The 24,667-nt window shown below is 39.7% G+C and overlaps 3 protein-coding genes across 3 annotated transcripts; 2 read left to right on the forward strand and 1 right to left on the reverse strand.

The window, feature by feature from the left end:
* Nucleotides 1-1,908: 1,908 nt before the first annotated feature.
* Nucleotides 1,909-10,267, forward strand: hapstr1a (HUWE1 associated protein modifying stress responses a). The gene is made up of 5 exons (XM_073493957.1): nt 1,909-2,304; nt 3,411-3,491; nt 4,124-4,191; nt 4,375-4,585; nt 6,766-10,267. Exons 1-5 carry the CDS (start codon nt 2,109-2,111, stop codon nt 7,074-7,076), a joined length of 867 nt encoding a protein of 288 aa, XP_073350058.1. The 5' UTR covers nt 1,909-2,108; the 3' UTR covers nt 7,077-10,267.
* Nucleotides 10,268-12,386: 2,119 nt separating this feature from the next.
* On the reverse strand, nt 12,387-16,089 carry dctn5 (dynactin 5). Its single transcript, XM_073494347.1, has 6 exons — nt 15,949-16,089; nt 15,689-15,757; nt 15,455-15,573; nt 14,991-15,102; nt 13,533-13,635; nt 12,387-13,433 (listed from the first exon to the last, which is right to left on the reverse strand). The coding sequence occupies exons 1-6, from the start codon at nt 15,994-15,996 to the stop codon at nt 13,336-13,338; spliced, it is 549 nt and encodes a 182-aa protein (XP_073350448.1). The 5' UTR covers nt 15,997-16,089; the 3' UTR covers nt 12,387-13,335.
* A 466-nt stretch (nt 16,090-16,555) lies between these two features.
* Nucleotides 16,556-20,478, forward strand: ndufab1b (NADH:ubiquinone oxidoreductase subunit AB1b). Its single transcript, XM_073494301.1, has 5 exons — nt 16,556-16,765; nt 18,074-18,193; nt 18,936-19,023; nt 19,977-20,101; nt 20,207-20,478. The coding sequence occupies exons 1-4, from the start codon at nt 16,595-16,597 to the stop codon at nt 20,066-20,068; spliced, it is 471 nt and encodes a 156-aa protein (XP_073350402.1). The 5' UTR covers nt 16,556-16,594; the 3' UTR covers nt 20,069-20,101; nt 20,207-20,478.
* Nucleotides 20,479-24,667: the final 4,189 nt, after the last annotated feature.

The raw sequence follows: 24,667 nt of genomic DNA on the forward strand, positions 1-24,667 counted from the left end.
ATGGAGGAAAATTAAAGGAAGGGCGATACACGGCGAGGCATACTCGTGACAGCCTCTTGCAATGAGGCCCCGGTCACTGATGGGAAATCATTGTCTGGATGTGAAAACAAACTAAAGTAGTGAAATAAGTAAAAACATGTACTCAATTAATTCCATTTGTAAAGGTATCACTTTTTGTATTAAAATAATAATAATAAAAATAAAAAGTATTATCTCTTCAAATTGACATTTTGAAGCCTATGCAGATCATATGAGCACACGGTATACTACCTGCAGCATATATCATATATCATACAAATAAATGAAAACATTAAAAAAAAACACACATTGCATAAATTAACAGAGTTTTAACTTCATGATACTGTATCGACACTATTTAAGTAAAACATGGATACAGGATTTTTTACTTCAATGCAGTATTTTTTACATTGTGCTACACTTTCTCCACCATACCGTCTCTTTGGGGACCTGCACCATGATTTACAAGGCTTTTACTTTCTGCTGCACTTAAGCTACGTGCTCATTTATTTCTGAATGTATTTCAATATATATATATATATATATATATATATATATATATATATATATATATATATATATATATATTTTACAATGTTATATAAGTGTGATACAGCCTGATCCTGCGATGCTCTTCAGGTTAGTCTGTGTTGACTGAAAGGTTGCCAAGTGCCTGCTTGTGTCACTGCAGCGCCTCTTTTGCTGCAAAATAATAAATTAGATTCATTTACAGAAGACAGCAAAATTAGACAAAACTACAAACTACCAACTTTACATCAAACACATCAAAAATGTATAGTATTATCCACCAAAAGTGGCCTGCAACCACAAAATTTCGGACGCAGTGTTACTGAGGAGAAATGCACAATTTCAGTCTTTTTTATTTTTCAGCTGCACTGCCGCATTTAAAGAATTTTATAAAATGTTTATTCATTAATTAATTAAATGCACATTAAAAAAAATCTATAAATAAAATAACTGTAAATCACTTACAACAAAACTACAATTACTTCAGCTTACACACTGGTGAAACATACCAACTCTTATTAAATTTTACCATTTTGTAGAGAGAACTAGGTCCCATCCTGAATTATCCCGTTAGGAAATGTGTTTACTACTAAACTGGATATCTGCAGTGCTGAAACCACACTGTCCGTGGCTTAAACAGCCATTACTTCCATTATAAGTAAATGGCGACATCATGTGGATATAAAGGAGTACTGCAATCGGACTTGGCCTTAGACACAGTCGCAGTTGGGCTTTTTATAATGACAGACTCACTCATGTTGATCTCATCTCAGCTTATGTTTATAGAGTTTATAATTAAAACCCCTTTTCCTTTTTTTTTTTTGTAAATCCAGCATATTACATAAACTCTGTTCTCACGGGTGAACTATCTCATGAGTTAAATGGACTTGAAGAGTGTTTATGGGTGTTGACTGATTAAAGAAAAAAAAAAGCTGATTTACTTTTGTCGAAAGATAGAAGTTTATACGGTTATTACAGACATTTTGAAACATGTAGGTGATGAATTTATTAAAGGGGCATAAATACGCTCACAGAAGATTTTAAAAAATATGTTAAACTTTATTTATGAAGCACGTTTCAAAAATATTGTGTTATATTATAACTCACTTTATATATATTTTATTCTAAAAGCAATTTTTCTGACAAAACTTGCACTCTCTTGCAAGCTTCAGTAAAGGGGAATTATTTTCACTGAGGTTCTTTTGTGTCAATGCTAGGACCGACGTGTCGGAGAGCCAATGAAATTTCGAGAAAACACCTCGAGCCCACCCTGCAGTGCTCATGCCGCCAATTGTCGTTGACTTCTAGTGTAATGGGCGGGATGAAGCGCATAACAGGATAGTCTGCGTTGTATATATCCCGACGTCGACAACTAGGCAAAATAGTTAGCTAAGCTTATCTTCACAGATGGTGGCAATTGTGAGCGACGTTATATTGTAGTGCGAAATTGTTAAACGCTTAACAGTATTCATGAATTTGCTCACGTAATTCTTCATATAGTGTCCAGATATTAATCTTTGAACAAATTAAAAGGGCAATTTCATCGAGTTTTGGTGCATTAAATGGAGGAGAAGAAGGAAGACGGAGACGCGGAGATACAGGAACACGGACCCGAGCACTGGTTCTCAAAATGGGAGCGGCAGTGTTTGGCCGAAGCGGAGCAAAGGGAGCCGAGCGAAGAGGAGGCCGACAACGACCAGGATAAACTGTGGCATCTCTTCCAGAACTCTGCCACTGCTGTGGCACAGTTATACAAAGGTTCAAACCAGCGCTTTCTGTTTGCTTGTTCGTCTAGCGCTTCTTACACAGCCAGTATACCTTTGGCTTGGTGGTCAGCAACCTGGCTACTTACTGTGAACTAGCGCCAGTGGCGATAGTATGCTAACTAGCTCGCTAGCAAACTCGCTGGCCAGTACTGGGTAACGTTTACAGCTGATTTTGCAATGCTAAAATTAGCTAGCTTTTGCTAGCCTGAGACAACAATTAGTTAACCTTACAAACTCGAATCTTACGTTGTACGCCTGTTTCAATTCTTAAACAACTCCAGCTAGTTTGACAGATATATTTGAAGTAGTTTAAGTTAATAATAATTCCTTTGTCAAAAAGCTAGCTTGTTGACACCAAGTTGGACAGCAGCGGATGGCTAACGTAACGTTAGCCAGGCTAGTTACAAAATGGCGATGGTAACAACAATCGTAGCTACGCGACATTCCCAGATGACAGTCTCTTATATACTGTCAGTGTAACCATCTGATAGAGCGGACAAGATTAGCCGTGAAAATGTGCTTTAAGGAAATAAAGTTAATAGCACAGAAGTGTACGCTTGCTTTCAACGCCCGGTTTGCTGCTGAGTGAGCAGTTTGTTTAGCAACGCATAGCCAGCGTTATAATCACAAAATGGCGAGGATAGTATTTTTCGCTGTGGAAATATTGGTTTGTCTACAATCTGCTATGGCTGTTGTGTTCTCAGACACACTAAGTTCCTGTCCAAAGTGACAGAGCCCGACTTGTCGAGTCGACCCATGTTTGGCATGTATGTTTGACATAGCTTTGCAACTTAACTGCTGAGAGGGCAGTTAAGTTGTTGTGTCGGTGCTTTCTTGCCTAACAAGCTGCTGCCAAGCTGGCCATCTAGCACTGGCTGACAGTTATTTTTATGCCAAACCCTGTTCATGCAATTGTAGATGCAAGACAAAATGGCGATTGAAAGCGATCTTCACTTCAACACTGCAATCACCAAGCTGTTGTGCCCCTCAGATGTTTTGTTGTCCTTTTGGTCCCATTCATCAAGGGTGCTTTGCTTTTAGACTACACACAACTGTCCTGTATAGAAACCAAACATATTTCCCTTTTTCCTCCCACAGACAGAGTATGCCATCAGCAGGGCCTGTCATTGTGGGTGCCATTTCAAAACTCTGCTACAGCAGTTACCAACCTCTACAAAGGTATCTAACAACATCCCTCTTCTCTTGACTGTGATTTATTGATCTGCCAGCTACTACACCTACAGTTGTTTGTGTCCTTTATTTCATCAATATGGGCTGAAGTTGGCAATCACTGTACTGTAAATGTAGACATGTTTTTATTGACAGGCTCATCCAACAAGTTGTAAACAGACCTGGTCATTATCACTCTTATCATCTCCATATTGATCAGTCTGTCACAGGGCTTGTAGGTGTTTGTATGTCAGACACCTATAGTCAGTGTGAGGAAAAAATAAGACTGTATTTTAAAACCTGTTTATAACAATGTCAAGAATACGCTAGTGAAACAGAGGTGGTTTGTTGTAATAACAAAGAGTGTGTACTGGACTGGACTCTTTCTCTCTGGACTCTCTTGAATTTTTTGCCCTTTTTGGGGAAACAGACTGCAAAATTAAAAGTAGAGTATTGCTAGTGAGTGGTGAGTAGTTGGCACCGTCCAGGAATAATTTGATGTTAATTGAAAGCTGCCAGTCATGTGGGTTGCTGTTAAAGATACTGTTCACGTTTGCTTGGCTTTGGAATACATGATAATGAAAACTGTTTTTAAATTTCTAAACTAAATAATATTTCTAAATAAACTTCCACCATCACAGAGAGTGTGGAGGCCCATCAGAGAAGCTTCGATCGAGGCATTCAGATAGGCCACCAACGGCGTAATAAGGTGGGTCTTGTTCCCCTACATTCTTAATTCATGATATAACACCTCCCTGTCATATTTTCACATTCCGATACCAGATGCTTACAGACCACATTATATTTACACAATAGGAGTATTTAACGAAAAATGGCTTCAGCATTTGTTAATAAAATTGAGCTGTGGCTAACAGATGGATTACTTTCACAGGACATGTTGGCCTGGGTGAAAAAGCGTCGGAGAACCATCCGTAGGGAGGACCTTATTAGCTTTTTATGCGGCAAAGCACCACCACACAGGAGTAGCAGGGCCAACCCCCGGCTGGCCATGGTGGCCCCCAGCCGGGCTAATTCACCAGCCGAGACTGGCTCATCTGTGGAAGCAGACCTTCAGCCCTTCAGGGAGGCCATAGCACTGCATGGTGAGGATACTGAATTTCATTTTAGCCACCTAATAAGAAACTTGATTTAAAACCCAAGTGGCAGCTACATAGTTGGATGGAAATTCAGTGGTACTGCTGGTCTTTAAGGCCACTCATGTTGCACATCTGTTTTTGTGTGTGGGCATTCTCACGCACACAGATTCTTGGACGTGTGGGTGCACTGAATCCACAACTTTGATAGATTTAAAGTTGGCAACATATGATAGAGTGGGAATGAGATATGGGATTTTATTATGAAGAATCAAAGTTAAAATATTAGCTGAATCATTTCAGAGTTGTATTGCAGTCTTAGCACTGATCTACGGTATGTTAGTTGGTGAGTGTGAGAAAGCATGCTTGTCCTTCAGCCGTCTTGTTCTGCTGCCACATGTGGCCCAGAGATAAGGGTATGTTGTGAACGGGTGTTGAAGTATTGGCCAATGGTGAAAGAGGGCCTCACGTTGTTAGCCCCTCCTCTGTGTGTGTATGTGTGTGTGTTTGTGTTTGTGAGGGAGAACATGTCACTGAACCAAAAGGCCAAGTATTTTTTTTAATGCCCCCCCCCCCCCTTTTTTTTTTTTTTTAAATATGCAGATGGAACTTTTTCCATTAGGTAATTCAGTTATATTACAGTCTGATGGTGTTTCGTTGTGCTGTCAGCGCAATTGAATATTCAGAACTTTATCTGAAGGTCTCCACGTTTAAAGGGGCCATTTTAGGGTGTAGCTGAGGTTAGGGGTGGATGATGTTAGGCATGTGGTGGTTAAGGTTACAGACACACACGTTTGGTCTGTGTCAGGTGGTTTCAGTGTGTGTCCTTTCCCAGTTGTCAGATATCTTTTGCATTCACCACCAGTGTTTGTGTATGTCCGGACCAAAACTTCATTTTGATTTCAACGGCATCCTCGACTCTAAGACAATCAGATTCACAGTTTATTGTTCAGTGTGATAACACAAGCAAACTTTGATGTATTTTTAACAAATCTGTAGCACAAAATCAGTTATTGTGTATCCTTATGTCCTTGCCAGAGAAGGAGATTTTTGTTTGTTGGATTACAAATGAGGAATCTGCATTACAAGTACAGCACATACTGTACTTTTCTACTTGTCATCCCGTCGGGCAATAGAAATGGTTTGGTTTGCCACACTGTGGATTGAAGTTACACCTGACATCTAAAGTCACTGTCAAATCTATTTTATTGCTGTGGTAGTCATAATGTTCAGATATCTTGAAGTTTTGACATCAAGTGACGACCTGTTTCAAGAGCTGTTTTGTGGCAAACATCCCAACAATGCCATTCTGAAGGAGCTATAACTCGACTCCTGTTCTCTTCTCACATCCAAATGGAATCAGAAAACCAGCCAGAGTTGGTTTCTTTGACAAACGATGAAGTCTTGTCAAAGAAATGTTTACTTGCTGTGTCCTTTTCAGGCACCAGTCTTCCTAGCCACATGTTTTAATAGCCCCTAACTGATTATGTCTGGTTATTAATGAAAGGTGACATGCTTTTTACATCTTTAAGTTAGCTCTGAGATGGAAACTTACAGGCTTTGGTCACCGACATGGTAAACCATTGCCAGTGCAAGACTCGATGCAAAAATCCTCTGTAGGAAGATTCACATACCATCTTTCTGCTCCACTGTGTCAGTGCCACTTTAATCAGACAGTTACCATTAGGCATCATACAACTATGTTGTTGAGTACTGTATTGATGTATTACTGAGGATATATGATTTTTTTTTTTACAGTTTGGAATGAAAACACTAAGGATAAATTGATTGTTGTGAATTTCTGTTATAGAGATAATCTTGACTAACATGTGACTTGAAAAGCTTGATAACATACAGTCCTAAATCTTATTTATTTATTTTAATTATGAATTGCCCCATGGAGGAGCCAATTAAAAATATTTGTTTCTGATTATTCGGATAATATTGTGAATAGCAATTATTTTAGCCAGGATAATAATCACATGAAATTTTCATATGGTCCCATACCTACTTGTAGCCTTCATTTTAAAAACACTGACAGGATGCTGTTTGTTTGTTTTTTTAGCATCATTCAGGTTATCAAGCTTTTTATGAAATGGCTTACTTATCTGTCTGATTTCTCCATCCAGTGATACTCTTTGTCTGTTGCTGCTCTCTCCTCTCTATCCCGTCTCCTCCTCCTTCCACAGGTCTGAGTGGGGCCATGGCGAGTATCAGTGTGCGCTCCGGTGCTCCAGGGTCTCCCACGCACGTAAGTGGGAGCAGCAGTAACGGAGGTGGCGGAGGTGGTTCTTCCGGCTCAGGGCCGGTCTGCCGCGGCAGGCGTAACGGGCTCCAAGACGTTGACCTGAACACTTTCATCGCAGAGGAGATGGCGCTGCATCTGGACTCTACAGGCTCTGCCTCTGCCGGAGGGGGGGCAACCAGGAAACGAAACTCCACCCAGTGTAGTGATGTCATCACAGACTCCCCTACACACAAACGCAACAGGATGATCTGATCTGATGCCTGCCTATGTGTGTGAGGGGGGTGGGGGGGAAAGCCTTCGAGGCCAAGGCTTGGAGAGGGGGATGGATGGGCTTATGTGGGACAGATGTGCAGATGGACAGACGTTCAGAAGCCTGGCTGTGCCGAAGAACCCGGGCTGAAAATGAAAACAAGGACTGAAGGTCTCGGTTCAGTCTGTTCAGATGTTGAATGAATTCTGTTCCTTGTCTCCTTTCCCTACACTGTTGCCACAAATCACCGATCTGCAATCAGAACACTTGATGAGTGTGTGTGCGAGCGACTGGGAGGTCTGGCCGACATCACACACTCCTCGGACATCGCTGCCCTGGAAAGGAGACAACGAAGAAAGCCACCAACTCATCCTGGGATGCAGACAGTTCTCATAGGGGTGAACATGCACTGTGCTGCTTGACAAGTTAAAGCCACTTGATCCTTGACACATTCGTGCCCTTCCCTCCCTTAACCTCACCCATCCTCACCCACCACCTTAATAAGGAAGTGAGGGCCATGATCAAATCGTCTCACTCAGTGAAGTTGCTCGCCAAATGTTGGACCCACCTCTGTCAGAGACTCACCTCTGCGTCAAAACAACCACCACCTGTTTTTTTTCTGTTACTTCATCATCATTTGCAGCTCTCAGTTGCCGGTCAGTGGTGGAGCTCAATCTCCCAGCAGGAGCACATCTGTGGCATCATCCTGCCTCATCTGTAACCAGTTACATCTCTCTGGCTACTAGTTTGACGGCATGTTACTACCAATAGCAGGCCATCGATGTTCGGACATTTAGATCTTAATCTCTGCTAACTACTCTGCTTCAACAGTGGCTCGATTTAGTTCAGTCAGTCACCCTTTTTGTTTGTAGTTCTTCAACCACCAGTGTTAAAATTATAGGTTTGTTGCCACTGTTTGCAGCAGTGATAGCCAAGTTAATTTTGCGTTCTTTCACCTTCACCTTGTTTTGTTTTTTTGTTGTTGAGGATAATGGAAAGGAAAACTTTTTTTTGTGTGTGTATTCAGCTTCTCAGAAAGCCCGTTTGCTGACTGCGGCGCCCTCTCCCCCTTTTCCCCTAGTCTTATTACGAAAGCAGCTGCTGTTTTATGTGATCTCGTGATTATTCTGATGAGTTGCAATAAGGATTTTTGCACTTAGCTTTCACCTCTAACTCATGCAAACAAAATCGGCTCTTCCATTGTATCCCCGTTGTAGCCTTGTCCAACCATAAACAGGCCCACTTGTGGTCGGTCCACACGTTACTTACCAGGTGATGCTAAGAAGATGTAAACACTTGGTATGACTAAAAATGGAGCTCTCACGCACAACTCTTTGAGATTATTTGACCAACTTGTGGAGCATTAGTTCTCGTGTCCTTACCCGACAAATGATTTAATTTATCGGAAGATAATCGGTGCTGTAAAGAAAGCATAAATCTCAAATGTTCTTACAAAGGTAGTGTTTCCCAACACCAAACATGTCAGCCAGTGCACACGGGGCTCTGGATAATTCAGATATGGATTGGTTGTTGGGACACCGTCTGCTTTTTGTATTAGGGGTGTGTGCATTAGTAAGACGTGGATGGGTTTGATTTTACTTGGTACAGGATGATGCAACTTGGGGCTTGTTTCATTTTTGAAATGGTCGTTGCCTTACATCCTTGTGTAAGGGAGTCGAGCAGGAGACACTGATATCACATGAGTCAGAAGTGTGGGTATATTTAACAGTTTGTTAAGTAATGTGAACTGGTACTGTAAAAGCTTATTTTAGGGTCTTATTGGAGTTAAATCTAAGCTTGTATGTGGGCGTAATAAACTCAATTGTTGGAATATGCTTTCATTTAGCATAGGAAGCTAACAAAGTGTAAATTATTTAAAAAATCTTGAGTTGTGTAGTTATAAAATCAACTTTAAATATTTCCAGTGCCGTAGTAGTGATACATCCAACTTTACCTGTAAAACCTGCTGTGGCTGACTTGTGGGATGTCAATGTTTCCTTCTCCTTTTCCAAATTTTTGTTCACTCCCCTCAACTCTATGACCTGGAAAGTGGGTTTTCTTTTGTTGTATAAAGCATGCCAGTTTTTAACTTCTGTTACATTTTGGTCACAGATTTCATTTTTTTGCGTTATAGGTTGGCTTTTATATTCATACATAATTACTGGCTTGTCTGAAAGAAAAGGAACTAGGCTGAGATTTGTTGATTCTGTCAAAAGGAATTAAGAGGTCTGCATTTAGGATGTTTGTTCTCACATACAAGTGAAACCACTGAATTAGTCTGAAAATGTAAACCTCGTATTGGGAAAGGGAGATTTGATTTGCCTCTGATTACTGTGGAGGAGGGCCAACAAGTAATTCATGGGGAAACCATTGTCGGGCTTGGTTTAAAAAAATATACCTTTTTTTATACAAAAAAAAAAGTCTCAAGTTCTTGGTAGCTTTAGCTATCACAGGTCTGATTCGATAATGTAACATAGGAAGGATCCATGTTTCTTGAATAGGAAATCGTCCTAAAAAAAGTCACATTACGAGTCCATCACAGTGGGATGTTGCGGACTGCTTGGTAGAAAACTTGACGGACCTGACAGTCTGTCTGCGTTTTTCTTCATTAAATCAGAGGAATGCATTTAAAATATTTTAGTTGTTTTTCTTTCTCCAGACACTTGACTCACTGTTTAATGTCTGACACTCCACATTGTCATTGGTACTATACATGGCTGAAACCAAATGGCGCGTTTAGTTACAAATGAGTAGTTCTAGCCTCCCTGCGTTTCTGTTGCATGACGATATGTCAGTTAAAGGGAAGATGTGAAGTGTCTGCTGACAGAAAATGAATTAAAATTCAGACTATCTATTGTTTTTATTTTTTCCCAAAGGCTCAACTAAAGAGTCTTTCCAATCCCACTGTTCAACCTGCAGCGTTGACCCCCATTGATTCGCCTGGTTATAGTAGAGGGGGCACTTTGTGTTGTTTCTTTTCTTCCCCTGAGCCAGTCACCGGCCTTCATCCACATTGTTTGAAAAGGCTGACTCATGCCACGTGTCTCTGGAGCCAACACTATTATCAGCTGTTTCTTGATACTTATTTGTTTAAAAAGTAATAAATGGCTAATCTATATACTTAACATTTAATTGTTGGTATGATATATGTGGTTCACATTGTAAAAGAAATAAAACCATTGAGTTGCAATTGGATGGACTACGTTTCATTAAAAAGAAAATATTTAAATTATTTTGTTTGCCTTTTAAAAATTGGACTTACTTAACATTTAATTCCTATAGATTCTTTATTAGTAGGTCATTCACAGGAATTTTTTTTTGTTAAATTTAATATGGCAAGTCACATTTGCTCGAGTGATCACTTGACAGGAAATAAACAACAAAGCAAACCTTTCCAGTCAAAGACAAGAAGCTTAGTTTTTCTTGTCATTCCTCGCTGTTTGCACATATACAGTATTTTGTGAACTCAAGAACTTGCAGCACAGGTTCTCCCTACAGACTGGACTGATCTGTTGGGTTATGGCGCCTTGTGACATGCAGATAAGGAGAAGTAAGCAGGTATAATGGAATATGAATATAAAGTATAAATAAATATAAAGGAATAATTTGTGCTCTTGTAGTGTATTTAATTTTACTTCTTGTGGAAGGAGGTCCAAGCTGAAAAGGTTCACCATTCACAAGAAAAATTCATTGGCAAGGAAAACCAGACTGTTAGTGGAGCCCTTTAAGTTGTAACACAAAAATATGCTGTTTACCTCATTTGCTTTCACTGCACAGCTGATTGATTTAGCTCATGTTTAAAGGTGCATTATTTAACTTTTTGTAAGCGAGAGTTTTGGTCCCGTATTCTTGACCTGTGGGACTTCTAGATTGGCATTGGTCTGTTTTTGTTCTCACCCCACCATAACTTCAAATACAAACCCTAATGAAGACCTAATGGTCAAAACATGGTAAAGTTTTTAATGACTGACCTTTAGCCACTATAAAAAAGGCTTTTTCATTTTTTCACGTTCACTTTTTGGATATTTTTTGAGTGCCTGTGTTTTTTGCCATGCCTGTTTTGCTCCGTTTACAAATCCAAACATAAACGTATGGCTTTATAACACATTGAAAACTCATGTTAGCTTTAGCAAACTCCTATGCCGTATATCAAGAGCTCTGTTTATATGACTGTAAGAAAAAGTTGCATAGTGTCACTGAAGCAGGTCTGCAGTTTCTTTCAGACCTTTCAGAGCTGTGTTTTTTAAGTTGTGGGTGACTTAATTTCTACACTGAACTGTTCAAGGATCACAGAAAAGACTTGATTAGATGAGAATCAGCATTCCTCTTAGAGTGAAGCTCTGCTGTAAGCCACTGGGTGTTGCCAGAGGACAGCATTAGAAAAACATTCAAAGTGTGTGCCATGAGGAAATGTAGCAAGACACTTCTGCTAGGTTTGTTATCCTGTTCTGATGCTGTCCATCATTTTCCATCTACTATGATCACATTCTGATGGAAAATGCTCTACACCTGTCTCTTAGCCTTCCTGCTATCTTAAAGGTTCCCTATGGAGTATCTGACTTTTAGAAGCACTTCATGTTATAACACTGACTCACCAAGAGGTGGCAGTAATGTGACAAATGCAAAACAATTTGCCAACAAAGCAGAGAAGAAGACTGCTAGGAAGTAAACATGGATGTAAACAAAGCAGGATTCAGTTTAAGAAAAATCTGCTTTTGAAAGGAAATCCAGTCAGCATGCTAGCTAGACTTTAAGGAAATACACTGTGTTTTGCTAAGTAGCACCAAATGGAGACTTACTTAAGTTTTGTTGGTTTACAAGATAATTCCTCTGCACTTTAAAGGTACTAGCCACCAATTGGATCAAAGGTGGCGTCAAGAATTTCCATATAACAAACAAAAGTTATGTTAACCTTTTTTTTTTTTTTTACCAAAACATCGGTTTACCATATTACAAAGACAATGCACATGACACATGTTAAGCTAATCAAGCTTTGATTATTGTAAACACTGGATTATTTATATCCATGTTCACTTGCTTGCACATTCTTCCTCCTCTCTGCCTTTGTTTGCATATCATTGCACTAACAGCACAAAAAGACAATCAGCAATATTGCATAAAAGCAGCAACAGAGATGTATATTTCGCCCCTGTGTTTTCAAGCATGTGCTCAGTGCAAACCGGGACCCACTCTTAAAAACATTATTCCATGGCATTGCTTTAAATTACATGACCAGCTCTGTCTTTTTATCTGTGGTATAAACATACAATATAACTGCAAACTGTATTGAAAGCATAAGACAGAGCAGAACCCATATGTGGCAGATTTGAATTTATATTCATTTATTTGCTGCACTATTTTAGATGTTGGCTCTGTTCTTTTGTACGCTCAGAGAATGACAAAGGCAAAGCACAGAGGGTTGTCCTGCACATATTTGAAACATACTGAAATATAAATCCACACAGTCTTAAATAAGTTCTATGAGAAATTACATAAGCCAGTGAAGGAGGAAGCAAACAAACACATCATCTTCAACATCGAAAATTAAAAAGATAGACTAAAACAACAAAATTTGACAGATTATGAGTGTACTACTGTTGCCCAAGTGATGTGTGGACATTAATAATGTACAGCCAACATCCTCAAACACAACTGTTGTTGCTACTGTTTTGGTCCATGGATGGTATTTTACAAGCTGTGTTCCCGCATTCTTCAAAACACCTCCGCCCTTCACCTCCTCCCTCACATAGCGCCTCCACCTCCTCATCTTCACCTACAGCTGCTGTCAGAGGTCGAAGCCAGCCTCACAGAGGTCCTTGAGTTTCTCCACAGCACTCTTACCAGAATACATACTCAAAACACATCTAAAGCTGAGTGCCTGTTGATTGAAGGTTTGTATCTGTCTCCTTGAAGGCATCTCAGACTAGCTGGGATGGTAAACACGAGTGTGCCTTATAGGATTTTTGGATTTAAAAGATTAAGACTCTCGCTGCAATTTGGAGCTGCAAATATACAAAACTGCCTTTTGCAGTTATTTTATTAATTATGTGCTTTACTAATAATCATAAACTAGCATCATATTAGTGGTCTTAATAGGACCAGATGATTTTTCTTTGGGCAGAGAAACTCAGGGTCTCTGGGAGCAGAGGGATATAAGGTGAGTTCTCAGAGTCTGTTTCAGTCTGATGAGTGACCCCGACCCAGACCGGGAACTGGCTGGAAGGCGTGTGAATCCTGCCGAATCCTGTTTACGGGCAGGACTCAGATCTGGCTGAGAGGCAGGAACTTCTGATAGTAGCTCTTGGTTACATCGATCATCAGGTCCTGCGTGCACTCTGGGAGCTCTCCTGAAAACAGACCTGAGAGAGAATAGATAAACACACATAAAGACATGAGAGATGACCAGGAAGTTAGAAGAGAGAGTTGAAAGAGGTGTGTGTTTGTGTGTTGTAGCTGACCTGGGCATCCAGAGAAGACGGTAAAAGGTGGCACCACGGTCTCTGGGGGGAGCACGGTGTTGTCTAGGATCTTGCAGCAGTCCTTCAGCACACAGCGACGACCCTGCACACAAACACAAGTTAACAAACATATGATACTGAGTCAAACGCCTTTACTGACTCCAAGTGTTTTCCTATTATGACTATTACACAATGAAAAACAATGGCTGGTGGACAAAACAGCAGTCTTTTAAAAAAGTTTTGTTAACCATCTACAAAAACCTGAATACATTTGTTGGAATAGCACCTATTGAATCACATCTGTACTTTTCATTATCAATTCATCTATGATTGTTTAATTGTGTCGTCTATAGAATGTGAAAAAAATAAATACTCAAATTGAAGCAAATGTTTGACATATTCGCTTGCGAAATAGCTGAAACAATTAATCGATTATTATATTAATAGTAGAAGATTTATTTTCTTTGGATTGACCAGCGACTAGTCATTGCAGCTCTAACCTGTTACAACAATCAGTGAGGAACATGCATGTGTAGCACAAAATACCAAAATGTTGCATGATACTATCAACATAATAAACTCAGAAGAATATGAGAAAAATTTAAAGCAATAGCATTTGGGGCAATTCATCACTGAATGCACATTTCCAGGGATAATACATTGATAGAGATAAGTACATATCTACTATATTTTTATTTCAATTGTTAATATTAATGGCATTTATATTTTTTAACATCCGCTTGCTTCAGAAGCTGTTCATGTTTTTGTTTTTTCTACTACTTTAAAAATGCAAAGCCTTGCCAAAACATCAGCTAACAAAATAAGGTCAAAGCTGCATATTCATCGCTGTATATTCTTGTTTTTAAAAAGAAATTTTTACATTATCTGTTGTTTATGGTCAAGTGTTGCCCTCTCAACTATGTATCCTTTCAGGTTTGACTGGACTCTGGTAACCTCTAATACTACTTTGATATTCTAAACAACAATCAATTTATTGTTTTAAACTGGAAATAATAATCTATTTTAATAAACCTGAAAACTAAAATCGAGACATATGATTTTGCCTTACTATCAGACATCTCTGTTTAAATAACCATTTTAAATTCTGCTTTTTCAATTGTGCAATCTAGTAAGGCAATGGTTATTAAATGTAATGTGTCGTGGTAAGACTGCTCAACTGCAATAAAATGTTTAAATATGTCATTAAATGTGTTTCATTTCACATTTGGTCCAAGCTTTATGTCTTTGCTCAAATCAGCCTGTGAGCAGTTTGCTGCTTTGTTAAATTCATCTGATCATGACTACCATGTGACTGTTTGACCGTAGGCAAGAGAGACAGAGCCTCCTTTTATATCCTCTCTCACTGGGACAGAGATTTAGCTCTTTCGGCATGGTTTTCTGCTTCTGTTGATCAGCTTGGTTGTGTGTGTGTATGTGTGTGAGAGTGAGCCCACTCACTATGACACAGTTCTTGCCAATGTGGACATAGGAACCAATCTGTGCTGCGTTGACCACACAGTCCTCCTCGATGAAGACATGATCTCCGATGTGCAGCGGGAAAAAGGCCACTCTGGACGGAGAGATGGAGGGTGGGAGGAGAAAAAGATCAAGTTCAGGTGTTTGTTTAATGGGCATGCAGCAACCAGAAATTAAGGATGGGGGAGTAATCTCTAATTATTGATGAAAATCAACCAGGTGGTAAGAATATTTGCCGTACAGTCCTCTTCTGTACTGTGGCTTGATGCTTTTCTTTGTCGTATTTAATAGATAAATTAATGTCTTTGAGTTTTGGGATGTTGTTTGGACAAATCAATACAATTAAATTCATTGTTTTTTTTCTCTGGGACATTGTGGTGAGCAGTTCTCACCATATTCTCACATTTTATTGACAATGTATCTGCCATAAGAGAAGGATGTTTTACCCTTTGCTGAACTTTTTGAAAGGTGGTCTAATGACGCTCCTGCTCTTCACCACACAGTGTCTGCCCACCCTGACATTAGCCAGGTCGCCTCTGATAATGCAGTCATTCATGACTATAGTCTGGAGGACAGAACAAACACACACATACAAGTTAAATATATATCACAGCCAAATATATACATTAATAACAACATAAGTGCTCTGAAACACAGCTGTATTTTTGTTCTTTCCATACTTTGCCATTGAGGACGATGTTTTGACTCCCACACAGCACTGACTGTCTGCTCACTTTGTTGCCAGAAGCCTGAAATAAAACGACAGAAATAGTTAATTATTAACTGTATTAAAGTGTGTTCTTGTCTTCATTGTTTATCTGAACTGAGCACAAACAATGATCCAGTTAGCCTATCCGACGCCCAACGCCCCGCTCAGCTACTGTTAGCCAAATAGCAAGCGAGCAGCTAGCTAACAACGGCTTCAAATCCAACACATTACCGTCTCAATGTACTCCGCTTTGTTGTACAGTATTTCAGACAACTCCATGGCTGTGAATTCGGTAAAATGTGTCAGACAGTAGGGATAATTCAGTAATAATAGCTAACGCATCTATCTGTTTTTGCTCTCTGCTCTGCTGTCAGCTCGCTCAGCTTCTCTTCTTCTGCCGACTCTGATGAATGGACTCTCAGACTGTAGGAGTTGAGTGCCAAATCATCGATGGTTTTCCTTTAACCGAAGAAATGAAACAGTCCACTGAAATATCTTATATTTGAGTTGTATTGTACAAGAGTTATGAGTGTATATAAAGTATTGAATTATTCTGTTCCTTCAGGTCATTCGGCTGGGCAATGATAAAACTACTCATTCCTGATATTAGTCTGTGATTGATTGCTTTCCCCTGAGGTGAATTCTCGCTCCTTGGCACTTTTGTATTTTACATTTTATCAAAGTAAATATTTATATATTTATAGCATTATGTATTTCCAATTGAATGTTCGATAAATAAACTTGCATCAAGCACACATAAAATAAAATACACAAAATAAAGGCACAGCTTGTGTTGTGCGCATGCGTACACCGGAGCCCTTGACCCCGTTTCTTCTTCGCCTTGCACGCTGGGAGCCGACAGTCAGTTTTCTCCGTCATGGCGGCTCGTGTCCTGCAGCAGTGCGTCCGCTCGCTCGCCCGACCCTCGCTGAGGCTTTCGTCTGTCAACCTGGCAGTCAGAGCCGCTGCCGCCCCGGCAGCAGCCATCCACCGACCTCTCTCCTTCGCCGCAGACAGCCGGAGGACGCGGTGGCTCGGGCAGAGCCGGGTGAGTGTCCTGTAACATTGAAGAGTCGTGGCCTGCTGTGACCTACCGACGCCTTTCAAAACTGTCAGGCTAACCTAGCCGGCTAAAAGTTCAGGATGGCATGCTATCATTTTATTTTACTACGAGTGAAAATCTGTTTGAGTGATATCTTGCCTGACATCCATGAAACCTTGTAACGTCACATTTTTGATTGCACAACGGCCATGTTTTGCTTGTTAGCTAACGTTAGCTAGCTAGTTAGCAAAGTTGGTGAGTTCATGGACTCACGTATGTTGTTGCTTCTCTCTCACCTGCAATATAGAGCCATATGCTGCCTAAACCTAATCTAAGCGCCTCCTAACACTGTAACCTAGCTAAATCTGGCTAGGAGCGGCTTGCAATGCTTTGACAGCCCCGCATGGTTTTTTGAATTGTAAAACATTGCTGCAGCTAGAATTAATTGTTAATTATCTATGATGTTTTGAGTTTATTGCTGTGTGGGGATGTGGGGACCAGCATATTCAGTGTTACCATAATGGCATGTCATCCATAATAAAGATGATGTAATGTTACAACTGATTCTGCGTCATGAAAGCCATGTGTTACTACCTAAATAGTCAGAAGGAAGGCAAGACAAATGTATTTATATATATAGCACTTTAATTAATTGGAGAGAGAAAAACACTACTGAAAAGCACCATCACTGTATCTGGATCTTATATGTTGGTCCAGTTAAAAGACCACTCCCTGATATAATGAGAGGTCAGAAGTATATTGGGAAGCCAAACAAGATGAAGTGCTTTTAAAGACCAGAAGTAGAGTTTTGAAGTTTGTTTTGTGTTGTACCTTTAGATAATAAAGTAATCTAAATACTGGAGTAATGTGTTCAGCTTAGTCTGTACATGTGAGGAGCTGAAGCCTTCCTCCTGTTTGTCTGCATATAAGAAAAGAGAGCATTACAGACTATACTGGTTAAGATGAGTTAAGGAATAAAACGATGAAAGAAAAGTGCAAAATACCATGAAAAATCCAGATCCTGTGCATTTCATAATAATCACTTGTGCTGGCAATTCATTGGGAATTGATGTCTTGCTTTGGTAATTATTTGCCCATCCTGTATGCTTGCGATCGTCCTCTTCCGAGACGTCCTGAGACAGTGTGATACTACTGTGGCTGAAATGCACTCTTGAGCTACAGCCTGTTAACAGTTTGTGCTCATAACCTTTGACCCATGGATGGGAAGTGAGCATAAGTAGCATTCCCACCTCTTTGTCCTCTGTGTATTTCCTTGACCCCTGCTCCTGACCCTCTCGTCCTCTTCTTCTCCAGGTCCCCTCAGTGGGAGTGTTGTGCCGACAGTATGGTGACATGCCCCCCCTCACCCTAGAGACCATCAAAGACCGCGTCATGTATGTCCTCAAGCTCTACGACAAGATCAACCCTGAGAAGGTGAGAGCGAGCGCCGACTGGCAAAGAAGTTATCAGTGAAAGATGGATATTAGGGCTGCACAGTATTGGAAAACCAATTTTGCAATTTTTTAGTTAATTTGCGAAATACATGTATTTTCACCAGATCCCTTGAATAGTTAGTCGCCATGGTTACAACCTCCGAGTGGCACATTGTTAATATTTATCAAGTGCTGCAATCTTAATGTTCAGCTTAAAAGCTGTGAAAATCCAAAAAACACATCTGAAATGTGACCATTGCACATGTCAATGCTGAAACTATATATTGTGCAGCCCTAATAAAAATGTCGTGTCTCTTACTTAAAAGGTTACATGTGATTATGTTTTGGTTTCAAATACAAAGAAAATCCTTTCAATCTGAAATCTTGAATTTGGTTCATTCTTTATATCAGGTTTATTAATTATCATATTTATTTATTTGTATATTGGAGAGGACCTGAAAAATAAATGTCAGAATCTGTTATTTTGTCTGTGTTATTCTGCAACAGACTTTGTTGAGCCTGCATCCTGTGAGAGATCATGTTAAGAGGCTGATAAAGTTTCAAGTTTTTATTGTAAAAGTAAAAGCTTGTTTAATTCTGTGGTGTATGGAAATAATCCAGCTAATGAGAAGTAACAATATTAGTGTTAGTCAGTATGTGTTTGGAATATGCATGATAAATATTCAGGTCATGATTGTGAAAAATGACATTTCTTAAGTCCACGTTTACTCTCTGCTCCACAGCTGCAGACATCCTCCCACTTCATGAAAGACCTGGGCCTGGACAGCTTGGACCAGGTGGAGATCATCATGGCCATGGAGGACGAGTTTGGTGAGTGTGTGTCAGCATGTGTGTGTTGCTGCTACACTGACATGGGCACACAGAATTACACATGATGCCACAGAAGAAATGTTATTGTTGGATAGGAGTGATGCCCAAACAGCTTGGAGCACTTCTTGTAGTAGAATGGACTTTATGTAGGGAGAAAATGCTTTTTGAAACAGTGCAGTTGTAGACTTATGTCAATTTATTCACTTTGTGAGTGCTTTACAAGTTAAAATGTATTACACTGTAACTCTGATTAAAGCCAGCACTCAACTTCTGGCTTCATGAGGTGAGGTCTGTGTGAACAAAGAAATGCTGGACCCAAAGAAAAGCTGAGTTCAAAAGAAATTAGCCATGCTATAATGACAGTTCGTGGCACAGTTATGCTGTTTGCATCTCCCCGTTTCTCTTTTTTTAAAGTGAGCATCTCTCTCGCTAATTCTACACATTTGGTAGAGTTTGCGCTCATTTGTTGGTCACTGCTGCTTTGTGACCTTTGCACAAGTTAATATGAACCGGTCTGTGTTCAGCTTTCAGAAGAGGCAATTTCCTGATAAATGGTCTGAATTGTTGATTTAGTTTGAACAAATCTGTAACGATTAATTTAATCAGTTGGTGGACAGACAACTATTCTAATAATTCATAAATCCTTGAAGACATTTTTTAAGAATGTCAAAAACTCAGTTTTGCAGCTCCTCAAATGCCAGGATATGCTGGTGTTCTCTTTTTTATCACTGCAAACTGAATATCTTTAGGTTTTAGACTGTTGGTTGGATGATAGACGTCTAATGATTTCAACAAGGACTCCGGGAGAATGTGATGGGCATTTTCCCTTTTTATTTTATAGACAAAAAAATACGATTGAGAAAATATGTAGATCAATCAATAATGAAAAAAATAATAGTTAGTTGTATCCATTGCGTTACTGTCTTTGACAGAAAATGTTGTTTCTCCTGCAGGCTTTGAGATCCCTGACGCAGAAGCCGAGAAGTTGATGAGTCCTGAGGAGATTGTACAGTATATTGCAGACAAGAAGGACGTTTATGAATAATTGTTCAATAGCTCGTTACAGAGGCAAGTCTCGGTCAGCCATGTTTTCTTTCTCTCTCTGCCTCATCATTATTTCACACACACATACATTCTCTTTTAGTTGCTGTCTAATCACTCAGTTTTCCATATTTTCTTCCAGAGAGTGACCCCACCGTGACCCCACAGGAAGTACTCGTGAATCAGAAAAAACATTTTCCACTTCCTCCCATCAGCTCTTGTGTCCACTACGGCGTTGTTGGCTGCCGTGTCTTGTGTTTGACTGTATTTAAATGAACATGTGCTTTGGGAGCTTGGAGATTAAACAAAATATAAAACAAGGTTATATCACTGTTTATTTTTTCTTCCAGCTCCACCCTGTGGTTCCAATGTATAATTTCTCAAGAATAGATCAATAAAGACACATGCTGTATAGGTCTGTGTGTCTGCTTTGATATCCATTCTCAGAGGAGCTGTAGATTCGTTACTTTTCAGATTAGTTTAAGAAGCATGTGATAAGCTTCTCAAAGTTCAAAATTAAACCAGTGGTTCCCAACCTTTTGGCAGTTCTACCAAAGACACATTTCCCCTCTAAACTTACAATATGGTTGCCTGTTAAATAATTGTTTGAAGCCTAAAGTCTATAATTATCCAACATTAAAGAAAAGTCTAAAGAATTACTTAATATTTGTGCAGCAGAAGATTTTCCTGCCACATCGATCATCTCACGACCCTCCAGACTCCTTTTTGGAATCTGGTTAACTATATATCAAAAAAAGACAACAGTAAAATGTGTCCAATTAAGACATCACTATCAGTTTAATCATGTAATGTATATCTCACTGGGGCCTTTTTCTGCAGAAGCTAAGCTTTTAATTCTGTTTGAAAGATTAACTTACTTATAATGGAGTATTTTTCTTACAATAATGCATTGATATTCATGCAAGTAGATATGAATGGTTATTCCACTACTGGCTCAATCATATGTTCCTTTACATGCCTTATAACTTCATTAATAATCTCTTGGTCTCATGTGAAACTGTACTAACAGTTTCACCTTTTTTGTCCCATTTTATAAGATTGTTTTTGTCTTTCGCAGAAAAAAGTTGGGCAGAGCTTTCAGAAATTGATGTCAGTGTTCTATAAATGGTACAAAGTGATATTCATGCTGCATATACAGTGTATATAGCTTTAAATGTGCAATATGTAGGAATGTTACTTAAATTTAAATTTTTAAACTAAAATTAGCAACAGAATGTGAAGAAATAACAGTTTGACATTATAACAAAGACGTCTATGTACTTTGCTGCAGATATATCTACTGAAGTTACATGCTAACCACCTAGCACCAGCCCTTCCTATCGAGTACCACTGTGTACCTCAAGATATGATAGTGCAGTAGTGTAGCTCAGGCCTCCAGTGGTGGGCACTGACTGATGGGACTGCTAGCTGCATGGCTAACTGAGCCGACAAGCTAATGTCAGCTACAGTTAGCGGTACTCTGGTGATATGCTATCCTCTATTTCTATTGGAGTATGAATTTTACAGGTGGCCAATTCTTACATATTGCACCTTTAATATAACTAAAAACTTCAAATATGTACAGTGACATTTAGAAAAACAGACAACACTTCATTTTAAGATATTGAGCTTAAAATGTACCTTTAACAGTGAATTCTTGTGATTTTAAATATCTAAAGTGATTTTCCTTCCCCCTCCCCAAACTTAAAGCTGAAACATGGAAGATTATCTGGCATAGAAAAATAATGTGAGGAAAATGCCCAGAAACACATTTCTTAAATAGAAATTTAAGGATTTAAAATGGTCTCACAGATTTAAAATTCCTTTCTTTTAAGAAAATAAAACAAGAAAGAGACATGGAGAAATAAAGACTCTAGGAGGTGACCACTGAGTCATTGTTAGTCTTTTATTGAGGGTTGTACCCAAGTTTTACAGCTTTGTATGACGGCTGCAGGAGCCAGAGGGTTACAAACAGTAATCAGTATACGAGTACAGCCAACAGAAGACCTACTACCTACTACTCTACACCTTAGTACAGATTCTCTTAAGAGCACTAAAATCCAGAAAAATAAGAGAAAAAAAAATACAGAACAAACCAAGCAACAAAGGAAGGAGAATAAAAAGATTAAATGAAACCAAACAAATAGACAGCATCAGAGGAGACATTCATTATTAGAGCACACTGGAGTTGGTTTTCTATACCTTGTAATATCAGGCGACTTCGTTTTTGTCAATTTTTATACCCATACAAATAAAGATTGTCCTTCAAAAAGTGCAGTTTCCCCCAAAGTTTAAGATAAAATCCTTTGATGACCCGAGGAAGACATTTGAAAATAAAAAGGTACTTCCTGTTTTGTTTGTGAGAGAGGAAGACTTCCTCTCCTTGATTATAGACATGTACGCTTATATTCTCATATATATATATATAATATATTATATATAGTTTCAACAGTCTCCCAAAGCAATGTGCATAATAGGTTTACAGGTGATCCAACTACACACTGTGGATTGATAGAATCTCTATAAAAAACATTGTAGTTGTGTAAAATTTGCAGTTTCACCGGCCTCACTCCCCTCGGCTTATCGAGGACGAGACGAGCTGTGAAAATAAAGAAATGGACTTTTGCAAATCTTAACCTGTCCTCCTCTCCTGCTACAACTGGCCCGACGGTTGCTAGGTAATAAAGGTTTTTTCAGTTTTTATTATTATTATTAGTAGTAGTACGATTCAACGATGGCACAACATGTTTGAGGAATATTATTGGGAATCCCATCTCAGCTGTTTTTAAAAAGTTTTTGGGATTTTTTTTTTTTTTATTTAAAGAAAGCAAAAAACCCAAGGTGGACATGGAAGCCTGGGTTCAACACTCCACTGCATAGTCTCTCTGAGCGACACCCACCCCTCCCCTTCTGTACTGTAACCCACCCACGCCCGCCCCGATAACCCGCCCGCCCCACCCGCCCCACATCTTTGTGCTGGTTAGACTAAAGCTTTTCAGGGTTTTGTTTGTGTGTATTCATACTAAATGTAAAATGACAAAAAAGACAGCAGATTCTCACAGTTTTTGTGTTTTTCTCTTTTGTTTGTTTTTTTGTTTTTTGTTGTTTTTTTGTGTCAAAAAAATAGCCTTAGCGCTTTTGATCGACATTTAGGAGCCATTGGGTGTGTGTTATGATATAATATAGCATTTGCTCACAGGATAGTTAAGTCAAGAGAAAAACAAAGAGTCACATTATTTTTTTTCTTAAACATTAAAAAGTAGTAGAGTATCACCAGCCAGCTTCCCTCCTCTCCTACCCTCTATCCTTCCTTCCTTCTTTCCTCCCCTTGTCTGGCCCTGTCGGGAAGCTGCTTGGCAGCCCTGGGGATTGTACATTGCTCATGGTGGTTTTCACTTACTGAAAAGGTTTTCCTCACATCATCCTTTTGCAAATGACATTTTTTTCTTCAAGCATTTAACATTGTCCAGCTTTTTAAATACACATACACACACATACACAACAACGACAACAAAGAGAAAAAAAAAAAAAAATCAATCCCTTTCCTTCCCTCTCACCCTCCCTCCTCGATTTGGCATGATAATGTGTTCAAACACACGCACACAATTTCTGTACGAGACTGGGTTTTTGCATCTTCACACACACACACACACACACACACACACACACACACACACACACACACACACACACACACACACACACACACACACACACACACACACACACACACACACACACACACACACACACACACACACACACACACACACACACACACTCTCTAACAGTAGATTGGCGAAACAGAAACAGAGCTGATTAAGCTGGAAACAGTAACATCCACATCAATGAGAGGCGTTTTACAGACGTTGCTTGTCCCTTCTCTAACAGCAGAACGATGCCGCCTCCTGAGTCGCTAATCAGGGGTCAGTTTCTGTCCCGCTAATGGTTAAAGTAGGGATACTGAGGAGGGAACGAAACTGCCCCCAGATCAGCAGCAGGGGAGAAGCATCGACAAAATTAGAATGAACGAAGTGTAAAATTATTTCAGCAGAGCGGAAAGGGAATCTAGACTATTTTAGAGTTCACTTGCCCCTGACCTCCTGTCAGTTTTGCGTTTCCTCTCCTGTAGTTAAGCTTAGGAGTTGGAGAGGGGGAGCTGATCCTGGAGGCAAGTGTAACCCTGTGTCCCTGAAAAGCCAGGAAGAACCAGCCGATCACAAGTCACATCCCCTTGCCTGAGTCACTACGGGCCAACAAGAAGCCTCGCCTCGTTTTCAGTCAAGCTACAGACACGAGCGTCTCCACGGCAACAGTAGTCAAATGCTTATTCGTACACAAAAATGACGAGCAGTGGTTTCTTGACTTGATTTTTCCCGTTCTATGTTTCCGCATTTGAGGCCAAAGAGGGCAGATCGAGGCTCCGGCCGTCGTTTATACTTTTAAAACCGTTTTCAGCTACATTCTGGCTCGGTTCAGGCGGCGTGGCAACGCAGCCGCTCTGACCAGCCGGCCCAGTGAGCAGAAGAGGTAAACCTGGAGAGGACCAACTCCTCCCTCTTCTCTTGCTCCCTCACTGGGGCCAACAAAGCACCATCTTCTC

The sequence above is a fragment of the Pagrus major genome, chromosome 23, assembly GCF_040436345.1.
Source record: "Pagrus major chromosome 23, Pma_NU_1.0".
Lineage (NCBI taxonomy): Eukaryota > Metazoa > Chordata > Actinopteri > Spariformes > Sparidae > Pagrus > Pagrus major.

Coding starts and splice junctions, on each gene's coding strand:
- hapstr1a (XM_073493957.1), top strand. CDS start 2,109: ATGGAGGAGAAGAAGGAAGACGGAGACGCGGAGATACAGGAACACGGA. Junction 4,192..4,374: donor GCCACCAACGGCGTAATAAG/GTGGGTCTTGTT, acceptor TTACTTTCACAG/GACATGTTGGCCTGGGTGAA. Junction 4,586..6,765: donor GGAGGCCATAGCACTGCATG/GTGAGGATACTG, acceptor CTCCTTCCACAG/GTCTGAGTGGGGCCATGGCG.
- dctn5 (XM_073494347.1), bottom strand. CDS start 15,996: ATGGAGTTGTCTGAAATACTGTACAACAAAGCGGAGTACATTGAGACG. Junction 15,758..15,948: donor AAGCGGAGTACATTGAGACG/GTAATGTGTTGG, acceptor GTTTTATTTCAG/GCTTCTGGCAACAAAGTGAG. Junction 15,103..15,454: donor TTCAAAAAGTTCAGCAAAGG/GTAAAACATCCT, acceptor CTCTCCGTCCAG/AGTGGCCTTTTTCCCGCTGC.
- ndufab1b (XM_073494301.1), top strand. CDS start 16,595: ATGGCGGCTCGTGTCCTGCAGCAGTGCGTCCGCTCGCTCGCCCGACCC. Junction 16,766..18,073: donor GGTGGCTCGGGCAGAGCCGG/GTGAGTGTCCTG, acceptor CTTCTTCTCCAG/GTCCCCTCAGTGGGAGTGTT. Junction 19,024..19,976: donor GGCCATGGAGGACGAGTTTG/GTGAGTGTGTGT, acceptor TTTCTCCTGCAG/GCTTTGAGATCCCTGACGCA.